Genomic DNA, 23,186 nt, shown 5'->3' on the forward strand with positions numbered 1-23,186 from the left:
CACTTAGACCATAATACCCACACCCCGAGAATGACCAAATTCTTCCTTTCCCAAGGCCATAGGCCTCATGGCCACTGAAGATTGGGTCGCAGCCCCGAATAAAGAAGTAAATCTGAAACCGAGTGTTACATGATTAGCACGAATATTTTTTCAGATCAGCAGTCCGAGCATTTATCTGGTGGTTTCAGCAATTGAGGTGAGTTTCCTTCAGTGTATCCGTGGGTCGAAGGCACCAATGCCGACCCACTAGTTTATGTTGTAGTATGATGGTTGACTTCGTGACAAATGTCGATTATGCTTGTGTTTGCTTGATGATTCTGTAATTCTTTGTAATGATATTATATGGTAGTGGTAGGGGTGAAATAGACTTGGTATCCGGTTGAAATAGACTGAAGGGGATTGTAAGCACCCAAATATGCTTATCAGTATCCGGTTGAAATAGACTGAATGGGATTGCAAGCACCCACATATGCTTGATGGTATCCAGTTAAAATAGACCGAAGGGGATTTCAAGCACCCATATATGCTTGACTGTATGTTTGTATGGTATGGGGTATTTTGGGGAAACTCACTAAGCTCTGTGCTTACAGTTTTAAGTTTATGTGTCAGGTACTTCCAATTCGAAGGGGAAGGGCCCAACCTGATCGCACGGCATCACCCTATGGTTTCCGTATTATGAGATTTTGGGAATTTGTACTCTGATAACATGTTGCTATGATACACTTTTGACTATTTTGATATTAGTATCATATGATTTGAATGAATTTAAAAACAAAAATTTTATCCGTATTTTTGGGTCTTTACATTAGCAAGTACAGACAATCATACATATTTACCAATCTAACAGGTCACTACAACATAACAACATCCTATATACCATGATACACAACCTAGTTGGTTGGCATTGGCGCATTCGACCCATGATGTAACGCCCGGACTCTGGTACGCATTTATTTACAAATTATTCATGTTTGAAAAGCTACTCGACGAGTTGGAAGCCCCAAACTCGTCGAGTAGAAGTTAGTCTTGAACGCGGGATTTCAGCCACCTACTCGACGAGTCAAGAGCCCTCGACTCGGCGAGAAGGCCTGGCAAAGTGAAACCCTAATTTCGGGGTTTTGCACCTTATTTAAGCATCTTAATCCCCACCCTTTGGCCTCATTTACAGCCTCCTTGTCCCAAACCCTAATCCACGAAACCCTAGAGCTTTCCTTGAGTGTGTGAGCCATTTTGAGTGATCTTTGTGCACTTTTGAAGCTTGTGGAAGAAAAAGAAGATAGAAGGCTCAAGAGGGAAGGAGTAGATCCAAGAACTACACTCCATTTGCTACATTTTCTGGTAATCAAGCCTCTAACTTGATCATTCTTTTCTTAGATCTATTTACTTCCATTTTATGAGGGTTTTGGTTCAAGAATCCTGGTCTTTGGGATTTCGACGTCCCAAGTGACTTATATTTCAGATCTGGGATCTAGGAGGGGTTCCATGGCATAAAGGTGCAAACTTTATCACCATGGAAGCCCCATGCAAGCTTTTAAGCATTAATATGGCCTTTTTAGCCCTAAGAGGCCATGCATGGAAGGAAAGCTAGGAACTTTACATGTCCAACTGATGTTTAGAGCCTAGATCTAGTATAATGTGCCTTGGTTTAGGGTATTATGGCTTGTGGACCAAGATCTATGTTCTAGAGAGTTAGGGTTTGAGCTAAACCCATTAAGAAGGAATAAGAGCGGGTAAAGTTGGAAACTTTACCCTTAAAAGTGTATTCCCAGTGTGTAGATGAAGTTTGGAGCTTGGATCTGGAGGGTAGGAGCTTAATCCATTGAGATGGCTCAATCTGACAGGGGAACTCGGCGAGTCTATAGAGGGACTCGACGAGTTGATTTGGGTTGTCCCGTTTTAGCTTAAGGTAGAACTCGACGAGTCGGTGAAGGGACTCAGTGAGTTAAATCGGTAGATCGCGACTGTGAGTAGCCTGGAAACTCGACGAGTCAGGGGGAGACTCGACGAGTTAGATCACGATTTCAGGATCTAGGACTCGACGAGTTGATGGAGCAACTCAACGAGTTGGGTCAACCAGAAGGTTGACTTTGACCCAAGCGTTGACTTTAACCAGGGGTAAAATGGTCATTTTACCCTAGGAAGGATTATCAGATTTTGATTAAGTGTTATTATGAAATTGATAGCCGGGGAGTCGCCGGAGCAGCAGTCAGAGATTCCGCACTCGAGTTTTCAGCAGTCAGCCTTGCGAGGTGAGTTTCCTTCAGTAGGAACGGGTCTACGACACCAAGGCCGACCCGTAGTATGATTATGTTAGTAGCTAAGTGTGGGCGAGGCCCGTATCTCCCAGTTAGCTGAGTGTGGGCGGCGTATCTTACAACTTAGTTTGATTATGGATATATGGTTGATTGATAGAATTAGTTATACTTGTTGTCTGTGTGATACTTGTATGTATGTTTAGTAGCTGAGCGTGGGCGGGGCCCATATCTCATAGCAGCTGAGTGTGAGCGGGGCCCGTATCTCGTAGTAGCCAAGTGTGGGCGGGGCTCGTATCTCATAGTAGCCGAGTGTGGGCGGGGCCCGTATCTCGTAGTAGCTAAATGTAGGCGGGGCCCGTATCTTCCAGTTAGCGGAGTGTGGGTGGGGCCCGTATCTCCATGAGTGTGGGCGGGGCCCGTATCTCCTAGTTGCATGATTACAGTGCACACACCATTTATTCAGCCTGAGATGTTTATACTCTGATATTTGATATAAATTGATATGATGTTTGAGATATTATGACATGTGTTTTGGATAACTACGGTTTTATTAATAATTAAAAACTAAATTTTTGGTCTGTATTTTTTGGATGTTTCACACGAGTACAGTGAGAAGAACTCACCTCACAGTCTGAAAGATAGCTGGACCGATCGATGCTCCAAATATTGTCCCTAAAGGTCACCTATACCATAAAAAGTGACCAATCCTCAATTTACCACTCAAAATAGTCTATTTGACCTAAAGTCAAACTTGGTCAACGACCAACCGTCAAAGGTCAAAATCTTTATTCAAAAATCTTACAGCCCGCTGTCACGTCGTGACCCTCTAGTTGTCACGTTGTGACCTAACGAGACAAAATAGTCGATATGGTTCATTCTCACGTCGTGAGCCATGAATGCTCACGTCGTAAGAAGCGCTCTGAATAGTTTTGGAGAATTAAATTCTTAATCCTTTCAGACCAACAACCAAAACTTCCATAATGTCTTATCTACTCCAAAACATCATAAAGATCATGGCTTTTTGGACATGCATGTCTAATGCATGTCATAAAAACAAACTAGGGCACAAAAAGGAGAAATGACATCAAGACTTATGCAAGAGTCTCAAAACTCAACCACACTTCAGATCTAACACTTATTTTATGAAAAATGGACGTTGGAGATCCATAAAGTTGGCAACTTTATGGATTCCAAACACCATAACACTAAATCCATGAAAGAAAATGTATAAAGAAACTAGATCTAAGCTCATAAACCCATAAAGCTATGATCTTGAAAACTCACAATGCTCCAGAAGGTGTGGAAATGAATGATGGAGAGGCTTAGGTGCTGAGATGATGGCTAGATGGTCTTAATATTTTTTTCTAGAAATCACCACAAAGAGCTCAAAAACCAACTATGGAGTGCTAGGGTTTCAAAGGGGAGTGTTGAGAGGTGATGGAGGCTGAGGGTGGGCTAACCCTAGCCCTCGCCTCCTTTAAATACGGAACAAACCCCCCAAAATTAGGGTTGCCTCTCAGACAGACCTCACGTCGTGAGCACCAAATATGATGCGTGATTTGAACATTCCCCTCACGACGTGACAAGCATCCCCCACGTCGTGAACCAGGTGAAACTCCAAAATTTATCTTAATGAAATGATTACCTAGACTGGGTGTTACAACAAAATAAGAAATCAGTTGTTCTTAAACCACTTCTTCATCAAGAAGCACAATATCAGTCTCTCTTCTCAAATAAGTGAGATCTTTACCAGCAATTCCACAAGGTATAATATGTTTAAAAAACTCAAATCAGAGTCAATGTTAAAAGCCAACCCATATGAGGTAATCCCAGATGAAATCCTAACTCCAATTGCACCAATCTTTCTCTCACGAACCCACACATCAGTCTCACGTTTCCTTTGACCCCATATATAACCGCTAACTCAATCATTGTTGACTCAATAGGTTCAACATATTTCCTTGCGCCAAAACTGATTTCTCTTAAAGAAAGAATATTGTATAGAATTGCTTAATGATGACCATGAAATGTAACGTCATATCCTATTTGTGTGTAGTGAAGGTCAGCACCCATGTTTTTAAATTCAGATTCAGGAACAAGTTGTAATGTGTTCTACGTTTGCCAAGTGTGTATGTAAGTGGGTGTTGTAAGGACAAAGAAGAGGGACCGACCTGCTTAGCTATTGAAGGGAAATAGGGTAATTCTCAATTTTTTGGTGCGATTGGAGGGAGAAAAAGAGTAAGAATTAAGTTATGATCGATCTTGAGATAAGGGGATACCGGATACCCACGCAAGGTTAGAAGTGTGTTCGAATGTGAGTTTGAGAGTTCTGACTTCTTTTATTAATGGTAACGTTGACATGTCAATGGACACCGACTATTACGAATGTTGATCCTTATTAGTAGGTAACTTTCGACTTTATTCCCTAGACTAAAAAAATGACATTTTAAATTAAAACATGAAAGTTTGTAGGGTTCCATACAAATAATTATAACATTTGTTTGAAAATTTATAGTAATAATTATATATTTATTACCATATTTAGATAATATTGACATTGCATTAATACGCACATTCATGGTTTCTATCAATATATTGTTGTAAATAAAAAAAAGTTGTATATTGTGAGTAAAAAATAAGACATTTTGTGTATCTATAAATCTATAAATATATAAATATACTACTATTTAATTGTGTTTGTAGATTTATTTCAAACCATAGCAAACGAACATATATTCTCTCACGAAAGTCGCTTCCATCCCTTCGTCCCACCACCTCTATACCTTTTACCAGCACACACACACACACAAGCGTGACTCTCACTAGTTGTCTCGCTTTACCTCAAAAACGCTCTCTCAAAATGGAGATTCTCTACCAGGCGGTGGTGCTGGTTGTCTTATATGGCCGGATCACGGCGGCGATGTGGTGCGTCGTCAGAAGCGAAGCTTCAAGGGAGGCATTACAGGTGGCACTCGACTACGCCTGTGGTGCTGGAGCCGATTGCGCACCGATACAGCAAAATGGACTGTGTTTTCTTCCGAACACCATACAAGCTCACGCCTCCTACGCCTTCAACAGCTATTACATGCGCAGATCCATGGCCGCCGGATCTTGTGACTTCGCCGGCACCGCCACTATTGCTAAAACCGATCCAAGTTAGTTCAATTTCACGATTCTCTCCTCTATCAATCGCTAACAGAAAATCCAAACATCTTTTTTCCATTTTGTTTCTTAACTAATTCGTTGTTTAATTTCATGTTCTAAAGGTTATGGATCCTGCGTTTATCCAGCTTCTCCAAGGTAATACATCTCATTTCATGTTGGTATAATCAATATCGTCAGTAGGATTTATATTTATTTAATATATTGTTTGGTAATTATATATATTTAAGATACAGATTTTAAAAAAATGGGCCAAAATATTTAAAAATATTACAAACGTTGTTTTGGTGATAAATCAAACTTGCATGTCACGCTTATTTGTATTAATGACATTGTGATCTGGAGGATAAATGTACAAATATTTGTATATAAATATATACTTATATCAAATTCTAATTATATATTGATGTTAGATTCTAATAATATAAATATATTTATATCTATATTAAATTTTAATTTTAATAAGGTATATGTATACGTTGCTTTTGGATAAAAATAAATTTAAATAAATCCAAAAACTACAATCAAATTATGATTTCATATAATAAATAAAGCATAAGTATTGTTTTTCAAATCGTACGAATGTAAAGGCAAAATTAAACTTCTTGAAATGTTTTGATAGGTATTTATGGTCTTTTTATATAATATATTTGTAATTTACTTGCATGTATTTGTTAAACATAGCTAACTATGCATATTACACCATATCCAGAAAGACTACTTTGAGCCATTTATTTTTTAACACATCTAACTATTTTAAGCCATTTATTTTTTAACATAGCTAACTATTTTGAGCCATTTATTTTTTAACATGGCTAACTATTTTTCCATTTTGGAATAAACATTTCCAAATTCTATAAAATCTAATATTTTTTCTGATTTAATCATTTGAGATTTTGATTTATTTAAATCACTACATAATATTTTGAAATCTTTAAAATATCATTATTTAGGATTTATTTGGTTTAACTAATCACATAATTTTTTTTATGATTTAACCATGATAACTTATAATTTTAAAAATAACAACTTTAAAAAGAAATATTTATTCTTCATATGTTTTGTAACTCATTACCGAAAAACATTTATAATGTTTTTTGAAAAAACAACTTCAATGTTTAAATAAAAAAAGTTGCATTAGATTATGAAATTTGACATATTGAATTTGTAACTGAATAGTTTAATAGAAGTTTAATATGTAGAAAACTTTTTGCTCACCTAAAGTTAATCTTTATTTTTGAAGTATATTTAATTGATATATGATATAACGAATATTCGATTATTCATCAAATTAATGTACTTTTAGAATAAAAACAACTTGTGAACTAAATTTGTATAGACGCAAAAAGAACGATTATAGCTTACAAAATATTACATACGATTTTTTATTTCGAATGTAATGATCACTTTATTCTTATTTCTTTCACTTTCCAGAAAAAAAGGAGACGAAAATGATTAAAAATTAAAAGTGATGTGAGACATGATTGTGTTTGGCCCATATTTTCTTTAACTTGGTCCCACATTATCTTTAACCGGTCAAACCGTGGAATGTTCATTTTCATATATTTTTCGTTTTATACTTTCGGCTAATTTGGATATTTCATGAATAAATATTTCTAACTTTGAATTCATTAACATGTTTGAGTTAATTTGTATATAAAACTTTTTTTTTCAAACATAACAATTTATGTTTTAATATGTTATATTGTACGGCTCTATAAAATATAAATGATTGTGGAAGATATAATTGCAAATTTGCAATACATCTACTTGAGGACCTTATAATATCCAATCAAAATTTACAAAAATATAGTTGTATTATTACCCATAGATTTAAAACTTTAGAAAGTATATATTTTCCGAGGGTAATTTGTGGGTAATATGTAAATTTTCTATGGATTTAAGCGTTTTATCCATAAATTTAATGTGAAAATATCATTTTAGTAAAACTTTATAAAGTAAGTTTTTTTTTTTTTTTGAAACGACAAACTAATCAACTCCTAATTATCACCACATATGTTTCAAACGAGACTTGAACTCATAAACTCTCAAATGAGATACTCATTTTTTATCGTTAGACCAAATGTCATTTTCTTTATAGAATAAGTAGATATCATTTATATTAATAAAAGATAAACACGTGATATCGAAATACAATGCAACAATATTATGTTTAGTTCGAAACAACGATTAAAAAAAAAGATGTTATAGTTAATTGGGATATGTGGAGATATATGATTTTGTAAGATATCAGGATAACATAATTTTATCAAAATAATTTTAATCTTATGATGACATGACATGTGCTGAGAATTAAATATAATTTCAATAATATAAATAACACATATCAGGGTAGATTTTTTGATATCACTAGTTTAATTATTCCAAAACGATTGATGTGGGTAAACAAGAAAGAAGAAAGTTAAAATGGAATTGTGCCATTATATGATGATAATGTGATAATCATATTAAAATGCTTGTTTACTATTGTTAATCTTGTATAAAAATTGTGTTTGTTAAAAATTATTTAATTAATGTGATAAAAACTCCGTATTCAAATGACTGAATATTTTTTCTCATACAAATCAGGATTTTAGTATGTATAACCAACGCAAACATAAGAATGCTAATCACAATAATTTTACCGGTCCAAATTCAATGCATACAAAAAAAAAAAAAAAAAAAAAAAAAAAAAAAAAAAAAAAGTTTAAAATTTTATTTTTCATTTAACCACAAAAAAAAAATTAGTTTAACTCTATGACTTTGTTACTTTGTTTTCTAAAGCTATTGTGAGGTTTCCTGGTAATTAATTGTAAGAAAACTATCCGATGAATATTTTCGTGGTAAAGTTTAAGTTTTTTTTTTTTTTTTTTTTTTTTTTTGGTTATACATTGAAAAAGTATTTTGGTGGTTAAACCGAACATATTTCAAACTATATTGATTTTTATATAATTCAAAGTTCTGTATTATGGTGATTTTTTATAAAAAAAATCTCAATGATTAAATTAAAAAATAGTCTTCTAACAGTTAAAGAAAAAAAAATTCAAGCTATAGTGGTTTATATGAAAATTTGGCAACTAATTAACATTCATTTTACTGTGTTTTGTATTGTCAGCACTGCGGGAGGAAGTATACCTACGCCTGGAGGAGGAGCCAGTACAACAAGCACTACTCCTATTTCAAATATTACACCCCCACCGCCATCCGCCACCCTACCACTCTTTGGGAGTGGTAGAGGGTTTAATCCTATTGGCACAGCACCTACATTGGTTGCCGGGTCAAATGCTAAATATTTAACAAAGACTTCTATTTCAAGAATACTGCTTCTAAACATAACATTCTTAGTGTTCAACCTATTGATGTTTTTATAGCATAATATGTCACATAAGTTAGACGATTTAGGACAATTTTGTTGTAATATATGCAAGTATATGTTTGCTACCGTTTTATTTATCTATTTGATCTTGACGAGTGGTTTGCTTTTGTTGAAAGTTCCTTAGTTCAATTAATTGGTTAATATTATAACTTTGATTAGTCCCGTTTGAAAAGAAGATATGTTGCAACATAAATATTACATTGTGGATCATTATTTTATACCATAAAAAACGCAAACATACGATTCTTTATCTTTATACAAAATAATATCAATTTGATGTTTTTGATACCAATCAACATCAATTTTTTCAAATAAAGAGAATTTTATCATTTAAAAAGGTAAATGTCATTTGTAGATGTTCTTATCAATCAATCTTACAACTAATATCACAATATTTATAGAACAAAAGATATCACGTCAAATCTTGAACAAAAGACTTCATGAATTCTCAACCGCCTTGATTAAAGCCATCAACATGGACTTAAATTTATCATCTAAATTTAGTCTATTTTGAATTTTTAAATAGGTATGACAAATATTTGTTTAAGGGTACAAATTATATATCATGGATGGAGTTATTGATAAAAACGACACATTTTTTTCTCACAAATTTGTTTTTATAACAAAGATTGTCCATCGAAACAATAATACTCTTTATTACTAATATTATCTGTGTAAATAAAATTATAAAAATCTTACTTATTTATTTATAACAAAATCTGTCCATCAAAAATAACCAACATCAATGTTCGAATGTCCATAAAAAATAACCAACATTGATCAATGTTAGAATAACAAAGAAAAGTCGAAACAAATGTTATACATTATTAATTTTGGCTAAATTAATATGAGGTATATACGTTAAAAATTGATGATTTAATTGGAGTATTAATTTTTAAAGTTTATAGTATAATAACAATCTTATGTCATTAAATTGTATCAATATAAATTAACCCAATATAAAAATGTGGTACATAATTAGAAATGAAGAAACTTTGGAAAAGAATATTTCTAAAAAATACTTTAAATATGGAGGGAAGTAAATGAAAAAATATGAAATAGTTGGGGTCATTTTGTAAAATTTAGTATGAAACTTCAAAATCAAGGGAAACTTTAAACTTACCTATCAACCACTTCCAATCCATAACTGATTTCTTTATGTTATTTTGCGAACCAAAAAAACCCGACCCGATTCATCTCGCATCTCCCCAATCTCCACACGCACGAACACCGAGCTCAGATAATCGCAGGGACAAAACGATCTTTTCGTCTGTTTTGATCAATCGGGGAGATCTGTTTGAAATCATTCACCCAAGCAGATCTGTTCGAGTTTTTGACGATTGATTTCTTTTCTTCAGAGCCCCAAAAACACAGAGAGAAACATGAATATATTCAGACTTGCAGGGGACATGACGCATTTGGCGAGTGTCCTTGTATTACTGCTCAAGATCCACACCATCAAATCATGCGCTGGTACCCTTCCTTGTTTAATGTTCAATGAGCAGTTACTGAACAGCTGATGATATTAGGTTTTTGCTTCATTTTTTTTCCTTCCTTAATTTGAAATTGTGGGTTTTCTGACTCGAAGGATTCATGAGGTGATCGATTTGTAGGCGATGTGGTTTTTTAGATTACTCGTTGATGAAAATTGTGGTTTTACTGAAATTGTAGCATATAGATGAAATGGGAGAGGTTCAGCTTCTTCTATAACCTTCTGCTATTTGTTAACATCATTTTCGGTTCATTATGGATTATACACAGTGCGACTCCTTCTAAATTCACCTAATATCATATCCTTGCGATTTACAAGACAAAATAGACTCTGCAATGTCAAATGACCTAACAAAAATCCGCATTTGCTTAGTTGTTTGTCAATCCTAGTACTTACTCAATGCAAAAACTCTACAGATTTTAGTATGAATGCACCACTACATTGAACATGTTAAGAACTTTCAGTTGTCATATAACGTTCGTAAATTCCTTTGATCATTTAACATTTTCGTCAAGTAAGATGAATTTCTCACTTCCATTGCATTGTTCATCTCGAATTCAGTTGATCATGTAACATTTCCATCAATGGAGAATGAATGAAAATTGTATAAACAAATACATACAACCATCTTTGATCTCTTAATTCTTTTACATACAGGGGTATCATTGAAGACTCAGGAACTCTATGCACTTGTCTTTGCTACTCGCTACTTGGATATAGTTACTGACTTTATCTCAGTATACAATACTGTGATGAAGTTAATCTTTCTAGGAAGCTCTTTCTCTATTGTGTGGTACATAAGGCACCACAGAGTTGTTCGTAGATCATATGATAAAGATCAAGACACCTTTCGCCATTATCTCCTCATGATTCCTTGTATGCTTTTGGCCCTATTTGTACACGAGAAGTTCACTTTTAAAGAGGTAAAAAAGAAACATTTTTCTATTCAAATATTAGATATTTCACTCAACTTTCAACTCATCATGCAAAAAGCCACCATTTTTTTTGATAGGTAATGTGGACATTTTCATTATATTTGGAAGCAGTTGCAATTCTTCCACAACTGGTATTGCTGCAAAGAACTAGAAACATTGATAACTTGACTGGACAATATGTTTTTCTTCTTGGGTAATAAATTTCTAATTTCTTTCATTTTCTTGATTGGAAGTACTTTTGTTTGTTTGTGTATTATAAGTTATAGCAACTCATTTTTATCTTTTTTCTATTACAGCTATGTACTTTCAATCTTTTTCTTAATAAAACATTATAATTGGTTATTGCTATGATTGAATAGATTTTTCAATGTAGAATTCTGTAATAAGAAGAAATGAAAGTAAGATGCTATAATGAACAAAAAGGTGAAAGAATGTAGCTATTTTATGTAAAGAAACTAAATATTATTGGCTTTTTGCAGAGCATACCGAGGTTTATACATTTTTAACTGGATCTATCGTTACTTCACTGAACCACATTTTGTCCATTGGATCAGTATGTCTCTCTCTCTCTCTCTCTCTCTCTCTCTCTCTCTCTCACACACACACACACACAAGTTATAGTATTATTTAGTTATAAGTATAGAATTCTTTATTACAAAAATGGATCACAGATTAATATTACAGTCTTTCATTTCATTCCATGATGGAATGGAATCAGAATGGAAGATCAGGAATAGTCCAACTCCATTCCATTCCGCCACACAAAATAAACAGCTTTTTTTGTTTTCCGATTCCATTCCTTTTTTCCAATTCCGTCATACCAAACATTACCTAATCCTGCTTTTAATGTTGCAGCATGGATAGCAGGGGTAGTCCAGACATTGTTATATGCTGATTTCTTCTATTACTACTTTGAAAGGTAAGTGCCACATCATCTATCTTTCAACAAAACATAACCAATTAACAATCACTACACGATCTTCTAAAAAACTAACTTTTAATTTTTTTTTGATGAATGTAGTTGGAAGAACAATGTAAGGCTCCAATTACCGGCTTGAAGTTGTCTTTTTTTGATGAATGTAGTTGGAAGAAGAATGTAGGACAATTTCATTCTTTTAGTTTTATTTTAAATGGTTATGTGGTTTTTTTAGCAATTTTCGAGAATGGGGATGTAAGACCACAAAAAGAGGACCTTATATGTATGAGTGATTATATAGTATTCCTTTTGGGTTGACTGGTCGTATCATATCTTCAATCTTCAATATATAATGCAAGTGTGCATTCTTTTTTATTGATATCACTTGTGGCTTGTAAGATCCTTTGATATTGTTTTGTAGGTAGCACACATGTGTTAACATTTCAAAATAATTCAGTTTTAAACCTTAAATGTTTGAGCCAACTTTTCGTTTTGACTTATAAATTTATGTTCTTGTTGATACTATTGTTGCTTATAGTGTTCTTGATAGAAGAAGATGGATGTTTAATTCATATAAGCTTAGCAGACAGATAGTTGTGCAGGTCTCGCGAACCTGCATAAACCATTCACAAGGGGTTTCATCATTCACGTTGGTGATGATTCCCTTTAAACTACTTCAATTTCGGTTAAAAAATGATATTATGTGATTATCAAACCAACATAAACTTGAAATGCTAAAACCACTTCTTAGTATTCAACTAACAATTATGATTATTGCACTAAAACAAAGGTTTATTGATTACTAACTTGTATCGTATTCATGTTTATTAACCGATGGTCCACAAGTGCAAACAAAAATGATGATCTTCACTCCTTTATTGCGGTGAAAGAGATGACGATTTGCCAAATCTTCTCCAAGAAAACCCTCTTTTGTAAAGTTTTTCTCTGTGTATACAAAATTTCAGTCAACAATTTGCAAAAAGGTGAAAAGTGATCTGGATATAGAGGGAGGATGAGGATGCAGCATTTTATCATCCCTAACGGACTTGGGGTTTTCTCCCAAACGACATTAATGAGCTTTCCAGCTAATCAATTGGTAACCGGTTGATTAAAGGGAAACCAGTCAAAAACAAACAATTTAATGCAAGTTTGAGGTAAAATCGGACATAAATTTGAACTTTGGGTAAATCCGACAATTTCGTGCAAACTTGAGGGTTTTTATGACATTAGCTCTACTAAAATTTGTAACTTCATTTTAATTTTCAAAGATTGCAGCTACATAACATGTTATTTTATATGATATTTAGATAAAAAAAACATAACATGATCATAAATACGAATCATATGTTTATAGTGAGTTTTTTTCATATTAAACGTTATTATATATTTATTCCATATTAAACTATCTTAAAATTAAATTAGAATTAGAACTTGTTAATAAAATTAACTTCATCTCGTTTATCTCATCATTTTGAGAACCATATTGAATTATTGGAAGATGGCTTGGGGAAGAAACAAAGACCAAAAAATGATCCGGGTCGTGTCGGGTGGGTATCAGTTTCATCATATAAACAAGAAAGGCCCGAATTGGTTCTTTGCCTAGCGACGGGTAAACGAATCGAACCCAATATTCCCAAACTCCAAATCCAAACCACCGTATATACGCCTCCCTAGATCGCCGTAAAATCATACCGGCAACTGCTATCGCCGCTGGTGTAACAATGGCAGGAGTATCACTCAAGTGCGGAGATTGCGGAACTCTACTGAAATCGGTTGAAGAAGCACAAGAACACGCAGAACTCACCAAGCATACCGATTTCTCTGAATCGACCGAAGCCGTTCTTAACCTAGTCTGCTCCACCTGTGGCAAACCCTGCCGCTCTAAAACCGTACGTATTTATGTAATTTAGTTTTTGTATGAGCTACTTGATTGCCATGTATCGCTGATCGATGAAGATATCTAATATCGATTTCTTATTTCTTTCTATCAGGAGAGTGATCTGCATACCAAGAGGACTGGACATACTGAATTTTCAGACAAGACTTCGGAGACGGCGAAGCCGATTACGTTGGAGGTTCCGAAGAATCAGAGTAGTGATGATGTTGATATGGTGGATGCTAGTACTACTGGCGAACCAGAGGGTACTAAACATTTGCTTCTTTGGTTCTTGATTGTTTTTTTGTTCTACTTGTCAATTCTTTCTGAAGATTTGGAGTTGATTCCACTCAAAGTTTTTGGAAATAAGAACCATTTGATTACAAAATTGTCTTAATCTTGATCTAAGTGACTAAGATGAACAAATATATGATTCTTTGGTCTTTCTTTGTTTCAGCATTCATGATTACCCCAACTAATGTCTAGTTTCCTTACATGTTTTTTTCTTAGAAATGGTTGTTCCTGATGTTGACTTAAAGCTACTAGAGGAGCTTGAATCAATGGGTTTCTCAAAGGAAAGATCAACCCGGGCACTTCATTTCTCTGGTGAGTGGGCTGAAGTCTTTGATTCAAGGTTTCTTTCCAGACTATTTCTATCCATGCTTCTGTACCATTTAACTAAGGTTACTATACTTACTGGAATTGGATTTTTGCTATATAGCAGCTGGCTAAACTGAAGTGGTTATTAGTTTAGTAGCTTTTACATATTGCTTTTATCTAACATATTTGTTTCTAGGTAACTCAAGTCTTGAGGCTGCTGCAAATTGGATTGTTGAACATGAAGAAGATTCAGACATAGATCAAATGCCTTTGGTACTCTTACTCTCTTTCTCTCATACTCACTTAACATTGCTTATTCCAAGAAATCAGTTTGTTAATATTTAACATGCATCTGTTTAAACTTCTTTTTCTTTTATAGTATCAATTGGGAAAATAATTTATCAAGCTCACTTTTTTACTAAGTTTTATGTTACTCTTTGCTAAGGTGTCTGCCAAGAGTAAATCAGAGCCTTCCAAGCCTTCTCTTACACCTGAAGAAAGAAAAGCAAAAGCACAAGAACTGAAGTATAATTTTTTTATTCTTCTTTCTTTATCCGTTTATTAAAAATTTTGAAAATGTTATTATTATTATTATTTTTTTCACTTCTTTAATTAACTCATATTTTGGTCTTTGTTTATATTTAAGGGAGAGAGCACGCAAAAAGAAAGAGGAGGAAGAAAAGAGAATGGAAAGAGAAAGAGAGAAGGTAATTATTTATTTTTCTTGAAAGATAAATAATCCCAAAACTTAATTTCAGTTTTGTAAAATTGTGTTAAATTATACATTTATACTCTTGGTTCTTAAAGTGGCCTTCATTTTGTGAAAGTTTTAACATAATTTCATCCAATATTCCAAGTAGAATGTGTAATTTGTTCTTCTCTTTTAAGTTTTAATAAAGTAGAAGGGTATTTACGTCATTTTGTATCATATACTTAATATAAAATTATCTTTAGGAGCGGATACGAATTGGGAAGGAACTACTTGAAGCAAAACGCATGGAGGAAGAAAATGAAAGAAAACGGTAACTTTATTCTTTTCTTTTTTTTTTTACTCCAAAATATTCAATTTTATATTCGTATCTCCTAAAGGAATTTTTTAATTGTATTGTGCAGTATTATAGCCTTGCGTAAAGCAGAAAAAGAAGAGGAAAGAAGAGCTAGAGAAAAAATCAGACAAAAGTTGGAAGAAGATAAGGTCTTAAATTCTTAATATAACAATAATAATAATTAATAATTAATTAATTATTACTATAAATCTGGTTTTTTCTGAAACTAATTTTGTATATATGATTTTTTCCAGGCTGAAAGGAGGAGGAAGCTTGGATTGCCTGCAGAAGACCCCACTGCACCTAAACCTTCTGCACCTGTAGTTGAGGAAAAGAAGGTATTTTTTTTTAATATATTATAAATTTTTACATTTAATAAAAATTAATATTTTTCCATCACAATTTGAATATTGTTTTGTTATTACAGAGTTCATTGCCAATCAGGCCTGCTACAAAATCTGAGCAAATGAGAGAGTGTTTAAGATCTCTTAAGCAAAGCAATAAGGTAAAGAAATAATGAAAATATATCAAATTGGGTTTTGAGGTTATATGCAAATTTTATATTTAATTTAACTGTTTGATGTATACTAGGATGACGAAGCAAAAGTGAAGACAGCATTCAACACCCTGTTGACTTACATCAAGAATGCTGCAACAAAGCCAGATGAAGAGAAATTCCGCAAGATCAGACTTAGCAATGCTGCCTTTCAGGTCTCACAACTTTTATAAAAAAATAAATAAATAAAAAGAATTTTTCACTTTAAAAAAAAAATTATAATAAACAAATTGGTATTTTTTTACGTTTAACAGGATAGAGTGGGGAAATTGGAAGGTGGGATTAAGTTTCTTGAGCTGTGTGGATTTGAAAAAATTGAAGGGGGGGAGTTCTTGTTTCTGGCTAGAGACAAAATCGACAGAGCAGTGCTGAATTCAGCTGGAACTGAATTGAACAGTGCCATAAATAATCCCTTTTTTGGGGTACTTTGAATTTTCATCTTATCTATCTATCTTATCTCATATTTTAAAATTACTAATTAACATCAATCTTGGATTGATTCGTGTTAAATCCCTCGTGAAAAACTACTTTGTTAAAAATAGTCATGATTGCAACTGTTTTTTTGGTTAATATGTGATGATGTCTGTCTAAGTAAAGTGTTGAATACATTAGCATGTCCCTTTTTTTAACCCAATAAATTGAGTGAATGAGATAATTTTAGAAACCAATGTTCATATTATTTATTAATTTAATAATGTTCATCAACTTTGATCAAAATAAGATGTGTGGAAAAAAAAATATACGGAGGGGAAATAGGTAAAGAGTTGGTGTCATGTTAAGCCATGTTTTTTTGGCTTAACCCTTTAATTTATTTTGCCTAGATTAAACCAAAAACAAAACTACTATATATTGTTGTCAAGGTCAAGTGTTTAAGCTATAAAGTTTGTTGTGTGGCTCGAGAAAAGGGAGGGACTATTTTTGTGTCACGTCATCTTTTTAGAACAACTTATATATGCACCAACTATTTTGCTCAAAAAGCTACACATTTCGTCTCATTATATTGATGTTTAATCATATTTCACTAAATATCTTACATATGGATGAACCTTTTGCCAATTATATTGATGTTTAATCATATTTCACTAAATATCTTACATATGGATGAACCTTTTGCCAATATGCAAATGGAGAACTGAATTATACTAAGGATACGTTTAGTTACGGAAAAACAGTTTTCATTTTCTATTTTTCGTTTTCCCTTTTCAGTTTTCATTTTCCGTTTTCATTTTTCATTGAAAAATTTAGAAAACGCGTTTAGTTAAAACTTATTCATTTTTCATTTTCAGTTTTAGAAAATTAGAAAACGTGTTTAGATGTGTATTTTTCTATTGGTTTCCATTTTTAGAAAACAGTTGCGGTGGTAGGGTGGGGGTGGGGGCGGTGATGGTAGCGGGTCGGCGGCGGTGGTGGTGATGACAGGCGGTGGTGGTGGCGGCGGCAATCGTGGCAGTGGTGGTGATGGCGGTGGCGGTGGTGGTGGTGGTGCTGCTGCTGCTGATGGGGGTAGTGGTGGTGGTGATGGTGATGATGATGGTAGGTCGTTGATTGTGGTAGTGGTGTTGGGTGGGTAGGTGTGTTTGTGGGTGTGTGGGGGTGGGGGTGGGTGGGTGGGTGTGGGTGTGTGTGTGTGTTTTTTTGGGGGGGGGGGTGGGGGTGGGTGGGTGTGGGTGTGTGTTTTTGGGGGGGTGGGAGTGGGTGGGTGTGGGTGTGTGTGTGTTTTTAGGGGGTGGGGTGGGTTTGTGTGTGTGTGTGTTTGTGGGGGTGGGGTAGGTGTGGGTTTGTGTGTGTGTATGTGTGTTTGTGGGGGTGGGGATGGGTGTGTGTGTGTGTGTGTTTGGGGGTAGGGGTGGGTGTTTGTTTATGTGTGTGTATGTGTGTCTGTTTGTGGGACGGGGGTGGCGTTGTGTTTGTGTATGCGTGTGTGTGTGTGTGTGTTTGGGGGGTGGGGGTGGGTTTGTGTGTGTGTGTGTTTGTGGGGGTGAGGTAGGTGTGGGTTTGTGTGTGTGTGTGTGTTTGGGGGTAGGGGTGGGTGTTTGTTTATGTGTCTGTTTGTGGGGTGAGGGTGGCTTTGTGTTTGTGTATGTGTGTGTGTGTGTGTGGGGGGGGGGGGGGTAGGTGTGTGTTTATAGGGGTGGGCTAGGGAGTGGGTGTGTGTGGGTAGGTAGGGGTGTGGTGGGTTGGAGGTGTAGAGGTGGGGGTAGGTAGAGATGAGAGTGAATGTGTGTTTATATTTTAGAAAAATTTTGGAATTAGAAAAATGTGGAAAACAATAATTATTGGTTTTCCAAAAATTTCCAACTTCTTTGTAATTTTAGAAAACGGAAAATTTTCATTTTCCGTGAAAAATTTAGAAAAATAGACGAACTAAACGTGTTTTCAAAATTCTCATTTTTCTTGGAAAAATTTTCTGGAAAACGGCCCATTTTTCTGCAACTAAACGCACCCTAAGCTTCCGCTACCAATATAGGCAATGTATTTTGTTGTCTCTCCGTAATAGCAATTTGGTTACTTACATATTCTTAGCAACGATAATAATTTTTTTTACCACAATGAGTCAATGACAATCTACTTGTATTCTTTTACCAATACTAGTAACGTACCTACACTTTACTGTCAATATGGATAAGATATGTTAATTGTTATAGTTTACTACTTATTACCGGCCAAGAACTGTAAGTGTAATGTTGTTATTGGTAAAAAATCATAAGTAAATTTTATTATATATAATAAAAGTATGTTGCCTATTATGGAATGTATAATGCTATTATTGGTATAACAAACGTATGTTTGTGGCTATTATGGATAAATTCTACCCATTTATCTATAATGGTTGTACGAGATAAGTGATTTGTATCCATATTAAAATAGGTAAAAAATGTTAGTATACTTTTACATTTCTTTCAATTTTTATCACATTTTTATCATATAATATATATTTTTTACAATTGTATTATTTCGTCATCATCTTTAACCAAAATATCAAAAAATAATGGTCGATTTGGACGCTTTGTCCATTTGTGAAGAAGAGATTGAGACAACATATCATCTCTTTATCAAATGCATTTTCATTAAAGAGTAGTGAGACAAAATTCTTAAATGGTAGGACATTACCCTATTACAATCTCATATGATTTTTGACCCGTTGAGGACGACCTATCACTTGTTGGGTACCAATACTATCAAGTACTGCTTTGATACAGTCGACCTATCATTTTTTTGGGCTTTATGGAGTTTCGGAATGAGACCTTTTTCGGTTCTTCAAAGCCAATAAAGGATGCTCTTTTCCTAATATTGTTACTCATCTTTTTTTTGGCTTTCATGTAGGCTTAAAAGATAGATTAAAACGGGTTGTTTAGCTTACAAATGGTACTTTGGTTTTTAAAACAATTTGATGTATGAATACTTTTTCTAGTCTCTCGCTAGTCCTTCTCGATAAGATCTTATTGTTGTTCCAAAAAAATAATGGTAGATTTTCAAGACGACAATGAAAAGAATAATTCGATAGAAATAATGTTATCATCTCATGTAATTGATGATATGAGACTGTTTTATTCAATATATTACATATTCAATTTTTGATTAAAAGGTAAAATATTGATTACGTGTATGGGTTGATGTCTCATATGTAGGAGATCTTCAATGTGTGCTCATGGTTTTTTATTTTGGATACACTGAAAACAATCTTGCTACCCTCGACTAGACTTGGAAACATTTTGTGTCGTGTCAAGTTGAAACATTAAACGAGTTGAAAGAGGTTAATTTTAACCTTTTCCATTTAATTACTGTGTCGTGTCAACTCGTTTCTTTCCTATTGATTTTGTATGGGCTTAACAAGTTTTTGAAACACTAAATTGATTGAAAGAGTAGGAGTTGGGATGTAGGTCACCAAAAGGAGTGGGACAAAAACAAAGATATAATAAAAAAAATGGAAAATGAAAATTTTAACATAAACATCCAATTTACCTAAAAAAAATTGAAAAACCTACATATAAATAAATAGAAAACTTTCAATTTTCAATTTAACCATAACTCTACACGATTAATTTTCGTATTGTATAATAAATCATAATTGAACATGTTAGAAATTTCTTACTCAAACTAGTTTATTTGTCTTTTTAAGTAAATTTTTTTTTTTTTGCCTAATTCTACTGTATAACATTGATTCTGTTGTTGCTAAGTGTTAAGTTTAACTGAATTTGGAGTGTCACGTGGCTGTAGAAACCAAAGTACAAACCATCATGGTATCGAGCACGAATTTGGCATGTGACCAGTTTCCACGAAGAAGACGATGACACAAAGACCACACTCTCACATCTGTCACAAAAATCGGAAGAACAATCCACACACACACAATTCCTCCAAACCCTAGCGAAGATCTCGAAAAAGATCGAAGAACATGGTGAATAAACGAGTACCTGATTGGCTCAACAATTCCATGTGGTCTGCTCCGACCACAACCACTCCTTCACCACCTAAATCGCAATCCCAATCGTCGCCGTCTCGATCACCTTCGCACGCCGATCGCATCGATACTTACCCTTCCAAACCTTCCTCCGTTACTTCTTCGGATTCTTCTATGAACGAACCGCGTGAAACGTTACCGTCGACCAGTGTAATTAGACCCGAATCCCCTTCTAAACCAGCTCCGGCTTCAGCTCCGAGGACGGAAGTTAAGGATCCGTTGACCAGTAGCGATAGTAGTGGTAATGACGTTAGTTCTTCTGTTGAAGACGATTCTCGCCAGGCACAGCTATCACAAGAGGTTAGAAATTGTTTACATACGCAGTTAGAATTTGGTTATTTAGGGTTGTAATTTGTTCATCCTTGTTGATTCAATAAGGAACAGAAGATTAATTGAGTGTTATGGTAATCTAAATGTGATCATATTGAAATTAAGAAGGAACAAGAGGAATCAGTAACGATAACAAACCAATATGTTCCTTGAGCTGTTAATTTGATTCATCTGTTTACTTCTCTCTAATGTAGCTTTCGAGGAAGATCATAAATATGGTAGAGCTGAAAAGACTTGCTTCACTGGGCATTCCAGATGGTGCTGGTATTCGATCCACTGTTTGGAAGGTTCAGTTACTTTCTGCTGTAGATATTAAGGCATCACAGCATCATTTTCTTTATGATTTCTATCCTATTTCTGGAATAGGAAGGTTAATTTGTAATATGTGCATGTTTTCAGCTGTTGTTATCATATCTTCCCAGTGACAAGGGGCTTTGGTCATCAGAATTGGCCAAGAAAAGGTCTCAATACAAGCATTTTAAAGAAGATCTTTTGAAGAATCCAGTAAGTTTTAGTTAATATTACACTACTTGAAGAGCTTTTTGATCATATATATGAAACACTCATGATATCATTATGGCTAGTCAGTCAGAAGTCACTAGAAAATTGGAAGAGTCTACATCTTCTCAAAATGGTGAAAAGACAAAAGAGGGCAAGGGTTTACTCTCAAGGTCTGAGATACCTGAGGATGAGCATCCTCTGAGTCTAGGGAAAACAAGTGTATGGAACCAATTCTTTCAGGTATAATCTTCAGCAACATACTTTTGATGAAATGATTTTTTTAGTTGTTAACATAACAGAATAACAAAGATTAATATTTTATTTACTTCTCTTAATTGTATAGGACACTGAGATCATTGAGCAAATAGATCGTGATGTGAAGCGCACTCATCCAGACATGCATTTTTTCTCTGGTGACACTGCTTCTGCAAAAGCTAATCAGGTAATTAACTGACCAAAGGTTTTGACTTTTCACACTTTTTGATCTTATCAACATATGAAATGATGAAAATAGCATTTTAATTTCAGGATGCTTTGAAAAATATACTGATTGTATATGCAAAATTGAACCCGGGGATACGATATGTGCAAGGGATGAATGAAATTTTGGCTCCTTTGTTCTATGTGTTCAAGAATGATCCCAATGAGGATTTTGTGGTAAGTCTAAATATGTAATTTTCCATCAAGGGTTTCAATTGCACCAAACACTAGAAAACAGAAGGAAAAAATAAACAAGGGCAAATTTGTAATTGTGCAGGCGAATGCTGAAGCGGACACATTCTTTTGTTTTGTTGAATTGTTAAGTGGTGTTCGTGATAATTTCTGTAAGCAACTTGATAATAGTGTTGTTGGCATTCGTTCAACAATTTCAAAAATGTCACAACTTTTAAAGGACCATGATGAAGAGCTATGGCGACATCTTGAACACACAACAAAAGTAAGAAAATTTATAAATTATTATTTAATGCTCTATTCTTAACAACAATCTTGTTCTTGTTGACATTTATAATGACAGGTGAATCCGCAATTCTATGCATTTAGATGGATTACACTCCTCTTGACTCAGGAATTCAATTTTGCAGACATCCTTCACATATGGGACACACTTTTAAGTGATCCCGAAGGTCCACAGGTATTGGTAGAAACTTAATATAATATGTTTGTGGGTATTTATAATAAATATAAAGTAAATAAATAGAAAATATATATTTGTAAAATTGCAGGAGACCCTTCTTCGGGTATGCTGTGCAATGTTGATTCTTGTGAGGAGACGTTTGCTTGCGGGAGATTTCACAGCTAATCTTAAGTTACTCCAAAGCTATCCATCCACAAATATTAGTCATTTGCTCTATGTCGCAAATAAGCTACGTTCTCATCCACTTCTTTGATTTTCTATTCCCTTTTTATTATTCTTGTATTGTTTAGACTATACATCATTTCAACGGTTTTTTTTTATTGTTTTTGTTTTGATTATTTTTACATAACCCATGTTTTGTAAATTGGCCGACAAGTATAGCACGCTGGGGTGTTATAGTAATTTACTAGTATTGAATTAACTTTATATTGACAAGACAACTTGGTATGTGTACGTGTATCGTTTTGTATTGATTTTTTTTTTTTATGTATTTTTATATGTAATTATAAGCAAAAGATGCAAATGCAAAGCTTCATTTGGTTGG

The 23,186-nt window shown here is 34.1% G+C and overlaps 4 protein-coding genes and 1 pseudogene across 4 annotated transcripts; 4 read left to right on the forward strand and 1 right to left on the reverse strand.

Annotated features, from left to right (window-relative positions):
- Nucleotides 1-3,661: 3,661 nt before the first annotated feature.
- Nucleotides 3,662-4,834, reverse strand: LOC145121276 (octanoyltransferase LIP2, mitochondrial pseudogene; annotated as a pseudogene).
- Nucleotides 4,835-4,964: 130 nt separating this feature from the next.
- On the forward strand, nucleotides 4,965-8,900 carry LOC145106793 (PLASMODESMATA CALLOSE-BINDING PROTEIN 2-like). Its single transcript, XM_079043723.1, has 3 exons — nucleotides 4,965-5,410; nucleotides 5,522-5,555; nucleotides 8,533-8,900. Exons 1-3 carry the CDS (start codon nucleotides 5,116-5,118, stop codon nucleotides 8,786-8,788), a joined length of 585 nt encoding a protein of 194 aa, XP_078899849.1. The 5' UTR covers nucleotides 4,965-5,115; the 3' UTR covers nucleotides 8,789-8,900.
- A 1,039-nt stretch (nucleotides 8,901-9,939) lies between these two features.
- Nucleotides 9,940-12,517, forward strand: LOC145158597 (ER lumen protein-retaining receptor-like). The gene is made up of 6 exons (XM_079077474.1): nucleotides 9,940-10,266; nucleotides 10,943-11,208; nucleotides 11,298-11,413; nucleotides 11,700-11,773; nucleotides 12,076-12,139; nucleotides 12,242-12,517. The coding sequence occupies exons 1-6, from the start codon at nucleotides 10,176-10,178 to the stop codon at nucleotides 12,276-12,278; spliced, it is 648 nt and encodes a 215-aa protein (XP_078933600.1). The 5' UTR covers nucleotides 9,940-10,175; the 3' UTR covers nucleotides 12,279-12,517.
- Nucleotides 12,518-13,738: 1,221 nt separating this feature from the next.
- On the forward strand, nucleotides 13,739-16,784 carry LOC145158606 (ubiquitin-associated (UBA)/TS-N domain-containing protein). Its single transcript, XM_079077481.1, has 12 exons — nucleotides 13,739-14,025; nucleotides 14,128-14,278; nucleotides 14,523-14,618; nucleotides 14,809-14,885; nucleotides 15,058-15,137; nucleotides 15,259-15,319; nucleotides 15,567-15,634; nucleotides 15,726-15,807; nucleotides 15,913-15,996; nucleotides 16,086-16,163; nucleotides 16,250-16,369; nucleotides 16,469-16,784. The coding sequence occupies exons 1-12, from the start codon at nucleotides 13,858-13,860 to the stop codon at nucleotides 16,643-16,645; spliced, it is 1,242 nt and encodes a 413-aa protein (XP_078933607.1). The 5' UTR covers nucleotides 13,739-13,857; the 3' UTR covers nucleotides 16,646-16,784.
- Nucleotides 16,785-20,414: 3,630 nt separating this feature from the next.
- Nucleotides 20,415-23,091, forward strand: LOC145158618 (uncharacterized). Its single transcript, XM_079077493.1, has 9 exons — nucleotides 20,415-20,976; nucleotides 21,201-21,293; nucleotides 21,406-21,510; nucleotides 21,595-21,747; nucleotides 21,851-21,949; nucleotides 22,036-22,164; nucleotides 22,265-22,444; nucleotides 22,523-22,639; nucleotides 22,731-23,091. Exons 1-9 carry the CDS (start codon nucleotides 20,611-20,613, stop codon nucleotides 22,893-22,895), a joined length of 1,407 nt encoding a protein of 468 aa, XP_078933619.1. The 5' UTR covers nucleotides 20,415-20,610; the 3' UTR covers nucleotides 22,896-23,091.
- Nucleotides 23,092-23,186: the final 95 nt, after the last annotated feature.

This window comes from Lactuca virosa, chromosome 1 (genome assembly GCF_052849685.1).
Source record: "Lactuca virosa cultivar CGN04683 chromosome 1, Lactuca_virosa_CGN04683_v6, whole genome shotgun sequence".
Taxonomy (NCBI): domain Eukaryota; kingdom Viridiplantae; phylum Streptophyta; class Magnoliopsida; order Asterales; family Asteraceae; genus Lactuca; species Lactuca virosa.

Excerpts from the sequence above, each read along its gene's own strand:
- LOC145158618 (XM_079077493.1), top strand. The coding sequence starts at position 20,611 with ATGGTGAATAAACGAGTACCTGATTGGCTCAACAATTCCATGTGGTCT. Across the intron at positions 21,511-21,594 it reads AAGATCTTTTGAAGAATCCA|TCAGAAGTCACTAGAAAATT; the intron begins GTAAGTTTTAGT and ends ATGGCTAGTCAG. Across the intron at positions 22,165-22,264 it reads ATCCCAATGAGGATTTTGTG|GCGAATGCTGAAGCGGACAC; the intron begins GTAAGTCTAAAT and ends GTAATTGTGCAG.
- LOC145158597 (XM_079077474.1), top strand. The coding sequence starts at position 10,176 with ATGAATATATTCAGACTTGCAGGGGACATGACGCATTTGGCGAGTGTC. Across the intron at positions 11,209-11,297 it reads AGAAGTTCACTTTTAAAGAG|GTAATGTGGACATTTTCATT; the intron begins GTAAAAAAGAAA and ends TTTTTTTGATAG. Across the intron at positions 11,774-12,075 it reads ACATTTTGTCCATTGGATCA|CATGGATAGCAGGGGTAGTC; the intron begins GTATGTCTCTCT and ends TTAATGTTGCAG.
- LOC145158606 (XM_079077481.1), top strand. The coding sequence starts at position 13,858 with ATGGCAGGAGTATCACTCAAGTGCGGAGATTGCGGAACTCTACTGAAA. Across the intron at positions 14,026-14,127 it reads AACCCTGCCGCTCTAAAACC|GAGAGTGATCTGCATACCAA; the intron begins GTACGTATTTAT and ends TCTTTCTATCAG. Across the intron at positions 15,138-15,258 it reads GCAAAAGCACAAGAACTGAA|GGAGAGAGCACGCAAAAAGA; the intron begins GTATAATTTTTT and ends TTTATATTTAAG.
- LOC145106793 (XM_079043723.1), top strand. The coding sequence starts at position 5,116 with ATGGAGATTCTCTACCAGGCGGTGGTGCTGGTTGTCTTATATGGCCGG. Across the intron at positions 5,411-5,521 it reads TATTGCTAAAACCGATCCAA|GTTATGGATCCTGCGTTTAT; the intron begins GTTAGTTCAATT and ends CATGTTCTAAAG. Across the intron at positions 5,556-8,532 it reads GTTTATCCAGCTTCTCCAAG|CACTGCGGGAGGAAGTATAC; the intron begins GTAATACATCTC and ends TTGTATTGTCAG.